Source organism: Mytilus trossulus, chromosome 5 (assembly GCF_036588685.1).
Source record: "Mytilus trossulus isolate FHL-02 chromosome 5, PNRI_Mtr1.1.1.hap1, whole genome shotgun sequence".
In the NCBI taxonomy this organism is placed as follows: Eukaryota; Metazoa; Mollusca; class Bivalvia; order Mytilida; family Mytilidae; genus Mytilus; species Mytilus trossulus.
This window is the reverse complement of record NC_086377.1, coordinates 34,543,655-34,551,866: the sequence shown is the minus strand read 5'-3', so window position 1 is coordinate 34,551,866 and position 8,212 is coordinate 34,543,655. Positions and strand designations below refer to the sequence as shown.

The 8,212-nt window shown below is 33.5% G+C and overlaps 2 protein-coding genes across 2 annotated transcripts; both read left to right on the top strand.

Annotated features, from left to right (window-relative positions):
- The first annotated feature begins 1,193 nt into the window (after window positions 1-1,193).
- LOC134717883 (uncharacterized) lies at window positions 1,194-2,363 on the top strand. Its single transcript, XM_063580382.1, has one exon. The coding sequence runs from the start codon at window positions 1,194-1,196 to the stop codon at window positions 2,361-2,363; it is 1,170 nt and encodes a 389-aa protein (XP_063436452.1).
- A 916-nt stretch (window positions 2,364-3,279) lies between these two features.
- On the top strand, window positions 3,280-4,587 carry LOC134717882 (uncharacterized protein F54H12.2-like). Its single transcript, XM_063580381.1, has one exon. The coding sequence runs from the start codon at window positions 3,280-3,282 to the stop codon at window positions 4,585-4,587; it is 1,308 nt and encodes a 435-aa protein (XP_063436451.1).
- The last annotated feature ends 3,625 nt before the right edge of the window (window positions 4,588-8,212 follow it).

Below are 8,212 nucleotides of genomic sequence, written 5' to 3'. Positions count from 1 at the left end.
GGAGCTGTTACAGATTTTCATTCAGCGTATATCATTAAATCAATTGAGGTTGACATTAATAAAAACTGAACAGACACAGTTACTTAGATATTTGACAGATTCGGAGCAAAATCAAGAAGACGATACTGAAAAAAGCTACGAAGGAAGATGTATGTTACATCTCGAGGGAGACTGCTATGTCGTTGCCAACGACTATAAAGGCTGTATTTACATTCACATATACATGACAAAAGGATCTAAGAAATTTCCAACTAAACAAGGTGCGAGTCTTACGCTCTCCAGATGGCTGATGTTAAAATCTAAGAAAGATGAGATCGACCTAAAGTTTAAAAACGGACTTGATGGCAAACTTGAAGAAGAAGATTTGATTCATCTAGGAGGTGGTGTATACATTACAATAAATCCAGAATTCCCTACTGTAGATATTAGACATTTTTGGAGGCCTCAAGATGCACCTAAAGCAGTCGCTACAAAACGCGGTGTAGCCTTGAATAAGTTTAAATGGGAACGTCTCTGTTATGTAATGGATTTGATGATAGATTTCGTACCAGAATTGAATAGTGGTGTCATCTGTGAGTTTACCCACGACAACGAAATGGGTATTTTGGCCTGTAAAGAATGTAATCCCTTCCCGGAAACTGATGAAGACCATCCCGTCCCAGAGGATGAAAACGACACTTTACCACTACCACCACTTCTAGACAAACAAGAGGGGATTCCTGAAATTGCTAATTGAGTTGTGTAAAGAAAAGAACCGTATATTATATACCGTATATTATATATATATATATATATGCATTATTAAATTATACATCGATTCATCAGGCGTTATGTGTTTTTTTTTTTTTATTCTCTCCTTCTCGAGCTATCCCGATAGGAGGTAGCACTTTGGTATGTGAGACATTCCCATTCCAGATTTTAAAAAAAAAGATCAAATCATAAAACGAGTATTAACATGAAAGGTTTAAAAACATATTTAATACGTGATTCATTGGTATAACATTAATTACGTTGGTGACTCTTGAATGGGCTCATGAAAATGAGTAAAAAAAACCAAAAAAAAAAAAAAACGATTTAAAAAAAAATCAAATCATAAAACGAGTATTAACATGAAAGGTATAAAAACATATTTAATACGTGATTCATTGGTATAACATCCATTACGTTGGTGACTCTTGAATGGGCTAATGAAAATGAGTAAAAAACAAAAAGAAGATTACATCAGAAAAATATGGACTGACCCCAGTCATCCTGCAGCATTTGCCGGTCCTGATAAACTTTATAAAATAATTCAAAAAGATGGGAAGTTTGACATAGGTCGGGGCAGCGTTAAAAGAATTTTAGCCAAAATAGATACTTATAGTGTTCAGAGACCTACTAGAAAAAAGTTTAAAAGAAATAGGGTAATCGTGTCTGGTATCGATGCGCAATGGGACGGTGACCTCGCATCCATGGAAAATGTATCGAAATACAATAAATACAAATTTTTACTGATACTGATAGATATATTTTCCAGGTATCTAATAGTCAGACCGTTAAAGGATAAAAAAAGCACTACAGTTGCAACGGCATTACAATCTATTTTTAATCAAAGTAACAGAAGACCATCAACTATTCGTTTCGATCAGGGAGGAGAGTTCAAAGCGAGTGTAAAACAATATTTGAAGAAAACAGGGATTCATGTTTTTTACACCCATAACTCTCAGATAAAGAGTAACTATGCGGAAAGAGTTATCAGAACGTTAAAAAATCGTATATATTCCTATTTCATGGAAAACCAAACGTACAAATATATAGATGTACTTCAGGATCTGGTAACTAGTTATAATAATACTCCACATCAGTCGTTAGGAGGTGCAACACCAACTTCGGTGACGAAAAAAAATGAGGATGAAATTCGGTACGTCCAATACCTAGCAAGGCAAAAAAATAAAAAACCAAAGAAAACGACAGAGCAAAAAAACCAAAAACCAATAAAAATGACAAAATCCAAGAAGAAGAAACGACCTTTCTATAAATTTAATTTGGGTGATCACGTCAGAGTTTCTCAACTAAAAAGAGTATTCGAGAAAGGATATCAGGAAAATTGGACATTGGAATATTTTACGATTTCAAAAAGATTTAAAAGAGATAATCTTGACATTTATGTTTTATTTGATGCCTTAGGTGATAGAATTGAAGGAACATTTTACCGAAATGAACTTCAGAAAATAGAAAAATCTGATACTGAACTATATAAAATTGAAAAAATTACCAAGAAAAGAAAGATAGCGGGGAAGGACCAAGTTTTAGTTAAATGGTTGGGATGGCCTTCTAAATTTAACTCGTGGGTATCCAAGGATGAAGTAAAAGAATTCAAATAGACAGTTTCATTCGTTATTCGGTCATTGTGTATTCAAGATGAGTCTGAGAATTGTTGTCTCTTCAGCAGACGGGATTGACTTATTTTCCGATAATCAAACTTTTAATTTCAGAGTCAAATTGAATAGAACAATACAGTTAGTTGGATATTGGGTTGTGGCACTAACGGAGTTTACTTCTACCGAACAAGTTGACTTACACAAATCATTATTTATTTTTTCGGATATGTGTCAACAAAGTTTTATAGGAAACAACGAGCAACCATTACTTAGAAGAGTACAATTTGAGAGAAGAAATCAACGCAATATGATATTTTACAATCCTTATTACATCCCTGTTCGAACAGGCTCAATGGAACATATCCATGTATCTATAACAGATGATAAAGGAGTATTTGCATCATTTCTCAAAGGGCCGGTTACACTGACACTTCATTTTAAAAAGTTTCCTTTTGTTCTTTAAGATGAACAGTTTGACATATGTAACAGATCCTAGTATGTGGGAGAAATTTTATAAAAATATGGTAAACAGAAATTTTAATCCATACAAATACAAAAACAGTAAAAGAATAAATCAGACAGGGCGTGGTTTACATGGCAGATATAGGGGTTCCTACATGATTCCTGTTAACGCAAATGCTGTGGAGGAGACTGAGCCGATGCAGGGCCCTACGACTATGGTGTCACCAGTTGCTGCTGCAGAAGAGAGAGCATTTTCACAAATGAAAACAGAAACGGCTAAACCACATGTTAAGATACAGAAACATATAAAACGGTCAAGGAAACATAAAATAGTCAGTAGAAAAAAATCGAACAAGCAGTCAACATCTAAACTGAAAAAGAAAAAAACTTTCAAAAGGAAAATCAGAAACGATTATTCTGATAGTGTGTGGAATATCAAAAAGAGAAAGAAGTAATCATGTCTTTTTTGAGCGGGGATAATAAGGATATTGGACAACCTCAGGAATTATCTATTTTTGCATCTCCTCCTAATCAAGTAGCTGTTGAAAAAGTAACATACACGGAAGAACGACCTATTTCGAATTTAATCAATGATTCTACCCCCATAGAAATAGTTGTTTCTGGAGCTGGAAATGATTATATAGATTTAAGAAAAAGTCGTCTATATGTCAAAATGCAAATTTTAAAATCAGATGGAACTAAGCTAGTAGATGATGAAAAAACAGGTATCATTAATTTACCGTTGCAGAGTATGTTTTCACACATTGATATTTACATGAACAATAAGCTTATATCAATAAATTCCAACAATTATCCTTGGAAAGCCTATTTCAAGACGATACTTTCTTCTGGAAACGATGAACAGAATTCACAACTTCAAAGCCAACTCTTCATGAAAGACGATGACCCTATGGACTCTGTGAGTCTCAATTCAGGTATAGTTAACAGAATGCAATTTACACAAGATTCAAGAGTATTCGAGTTAGAAGGAAATTTATTGGAAGATGCACTTCAACTGGATAAATATCTTATAAGTGGTGTCGATATCTACATGAAACTTTTCAGATCAAATGTTCCCTTTCTACTCATGTCTGAAGAAATTTCGCCAAGTTACAAAGTCAAAATTTTGGATGTGTTTTATAGAACCGCGAGAGTCAAATTGGACACGGGAGTTATAATGAACCATCGAAACGAAATACAAAAATCACCAGCCCAATACATGATCACTAGAAGTCACGTTATACAAAATGTAATTCCTAAGGGGTCAACTGATTTTTTTTGGGATGCAATGTTTCCGAAAGCTCTTCCATCAAAAGTAGTAATTGGGCTAGTTTCCCAAAAAGCTGCAGATGGAGATTATACTGCTAATCCGTTTAATTTTCAACATTTCAACATGACAAACGTTACTATGAAAGTGAATGGCGTGGAGGTTTATGGGTCTCCATTGAGTTTGGATTTTGGAGTAAACAGAAATTACGCAGCAGCATACGTTAGACTTTTCGAAATCAGTGATAAATGGCTTAAAGACATGGGATTGAACATATCATTAGCAGACTTTGGTAAAGGATACACATTCATTGTGTTCTCTTTAGATCCATGTGATTTTCAGGAAGATTATCTGAATTTAGTGAAACACGGTAATGCACGCTTAGAAATCAGATTCGGATCGGCTACATCAGAGATTATAAATTGTCTGTGCTATTATCAATCCCAAGCCATTTTAACTTGTGACGAGACAAGAGACATCAAGATAGTGGAACCATGAATACAGAACAGTTGTCAAAGCTACTAAGAACATTGAAAGGTTTAAATGAAACAGTGATTAACATTACAGCGGTAAATGTACTCCCCGATGCAATCATTAAACATTTTCCACAACTATATATCATTAATACAGATCCATTTCCCAATCCAGGAAAACACTGGATATGCGTTATTTTCTATAATACATCAACATCAGAATATTTTGATAGTCTTGGAAAAGACCCTGGAACCTACAGTAAAGACCTTGTGAGATTTATTGAAAACAACAGTAACAAGGACAAGTGTATTTCTATTCCGAAACAAGTTCAATCTAATTCGTCTGATATTTGTGGACTTTATGTTGTTTTTTTTGCAATAATGAGAATTTGTTTTAACATTTCTATCAATAATGTATATGATATGTTTTTTTCGGAAAATTTTTATGTAAACGATGACTTTGTCAAATCATATTTTAAACAGCTTTAAATAAATACATAAATACATATATTCTTGTTTTTTCTCCCTGTTGAAGACAGCATGAATAATATTTCTCATTACTTACCTATTAATATCTAGTTTTCGTCGTCATTGCTTGAATTAATGTTGTGGGAGTCCAATTTATACTGTAGTTCCAAATGTTAAAATTAACCTAAGGGTTATATGTAGGGGGGCTTAAATTTATATTGTGTATTGCATATGTTACAATTAGCCAGCGGTTAGATGACACGATTACAGCGTTATGATGAGTCATCATATAATACATGACGCCATTGGGGGTTATTCTTATGTACCAATTAGACTTCGAGTTAGGTGACACAATTTTTTTTTTAACTCATGTATGACGTCAATGGGTGCTATAAAAAGATGAGTCAGCATTAATATATGGGTGCTATAAAATATATGACGTCATGAATTCATGATAGGAACATGGGTGATAAAGATTAGGATGAGTCAGCATTAATGTATGGGTGCTATAAAATGTATGACGTCATGACATCATGATATTATGTCATTTGAGATTATGTAAGATTATATAACTTGGGGGTCTTAATTTCTTTTTGGGGGGTCCAAAAACCCCCTATAGTAGTGATTAGGTCCCTGCTTGAATTTTACACAAAAATGGTATAACTCGAGAACAATTAATGTGATGCCAATTTAAAAAAAACCAATGGATATTTACCCATTTACATTATAATATGTGGGAAATGATTTTGTAGTCATCACTATTTTATCAAAAAATATTCTATCAAACAAGACTTGTACTGTTTATTCTACTTCCTTCTGAAGTGCCTGATACAATCTCTGCCCTTACAGAAGCTAGTAGAATGTTGGACATGCTTATGGTTATATCTTCTTCCTCGTCCAATGAAGAGTGCCTCAACAAGATACCTGGCACAGAGATAGTCTTTTATATCTCCACTCTCATCTGTGCACACTAGGAGAACATCTTCTTGCTTGAAAGCCAAACCCCTCAATTGTCAGCATTTCAATCTCTGCTGGCGCTTCTTCAGTCTGAAATATAATATGGAGCATATAAAGTTATACTTAAATTTTTAAACAGGTAGCTTGTCATAAGTTGATTTTGTCACCATGATAAAATTCCAGTTTTCTTTTCAAAGCATACGTGTTAATATCTGTGACATTTTGTCTCTTGTGGAGAGTTATCTATCTCATTGGCAATCATACAATTTCTTATTTTTTATATACACAGTGTTTAACATGTAAGGCATCTTGTGATGAACTTCCATAGGATTTTATAATTGGAAAATATCCTTATAGTTGGATAGAAAAAAAATTTAACAAAAAAATTGTTAATGTACAGTGTTCTTACAAATTACACAAATGCGAGGACTGTCAACTGAACATCATGTATGTCTAGTCTTAGAAGGTTGAAATAATATTGGTTTAACTTCTTACTGTGATTGTGGTATTGGAGAGACTATTAAAGCAGGTCTCATTCCTGAAGTAGTTGGTCTTTACATTTGCTACACAAACATAAGACCCCACGGTCAATGGCAGTTGTGTATGGTTCCTCCAAAGTGTTGTTTTTTCCTCTACACTTTTTTCTCGGATCCAGAAAAAAATATATACAGCAAAAATCAGCGAAAGGAGATGTGGTATGGCTGTCAATGAGACACCTATCCACAATTGATAAAAATGAAGTAAATGTTAGAAATAAATAGGTCATACTACCCTCTAAAAAATGTGTTTAGGGCCTACACATCAAGCTAAAAATATTTATACGTGTTATGCATTTGTAAACATTGATTGAGTGATTGTTGGTTGCTTTACGCATTTGTAAACTAGTTCGTATCCTAAATACTTAGATGATCGTCTATATATAAACGTGTAAGGGAAAGTGTTTAAAATTTTAACATGTTTAACCCTAAATGTATTTGACCTGACAACATGTTCCGGTACTGCCTCTAATCAACAGAAATAAAGCATTTTCAGTTAATCACATCAGAACTTAGATGAGACTAACACCTCATTAAAACTCCATATACTAGAATTTTTTTTTTCAACATGAGTTTAGTGTCCCATAAAACACAATAAATCATCATATATGAAGAGACCAAGGCATCAAAGATATTCAATAGAAAGTTTTGTGTTCTATCCAGGTGAAAACCTTGCTGTGAGGCATGGTTCCTGACATTAGAAAAATGAATGAAATATTGTCCACTGGACGTAATGTAATCAAATATTAATCCTCACCTTCCCGTGAAGAGTTCACAATTAATTGTCTTTTAAAATTAAAAGGATTAAAACAAAAAAAAATGAGAATTGAAAATACGCTATGACATTTGAAGAACAAAATATTACAGGCATGCAGAAATACAGAATTAACACGGCAGAAACAATCAAACGAAAAAAAAATGAAATACCAAATATACATGTTTAATCCAGCCCGTTTAATCAGTATACAAGCGGATTATAAACAGGTCACGGTTGAGCGAACATGAACTTCTAATGATTACACTAAAGATGACAATCAACTGATTGAGGCGCGTGCCGAGAAATCATTAAATATAAGTTTCTTATTAAAACAGGTATAAATATAAATTTAGAAATTATGTATTTTTACAAAGTATATTTCTATATGCCATGTCCTTTGTGACAGTTGTATCATTCCACCAGGTCCTTGGTGCACATTTTTGATCTTTTGAACTTAGTGCACAAAGGAGGTCCTTTGCGGTATTTCTACGGACCCCTCTACCTGTGACTTTTTTCCGTTTGCCTATTTAGATACTAGCAGCGACAAATTCATTTATATTTACCTGTAATTGATAATAACGTAGTGATATTCAAATCTATTAAGGGAACGGGCTAAACAATTTCAAAAGCAAGAGTTCTATTTGATTTTTCAAAGCTATTAAGGGATAATACACCAAATGTAGAGCTTACAATTGTTAGTACTGAAACTAAATACAGTACTACCTGTGACTTTATCTTATTAATGGTGGCCATTAAAAATATGTTCACCATGGTGGCCCTATAGGTCCATCATCATACCCCCTGTTGCTTTTTTAATACACAAGGTATTAATCAAAAACTAGTTAAGGATAAAGGGAAATCTTGTATGCATTAAAGTGTTAAAATTATATTACTAGTTACAGGTCATGTGTCTCAGGTAAAATATACCTATT

Coding starts and splice junctions, on each gene's coding strand:
- LOC134717883 (XM_063580382.1), top strand. CDS start 1,194: ATGAGTAAAAAACAAAAAGAAGATTACATCAGAAAAATATGGACTGAC.
- LOC134717882 (XM_063580381.1), top strand. CDS start 3,280: ATGTCTTTTTTGAGCGGGGATAATAAGGATATTGGACAACCTCAGGAA.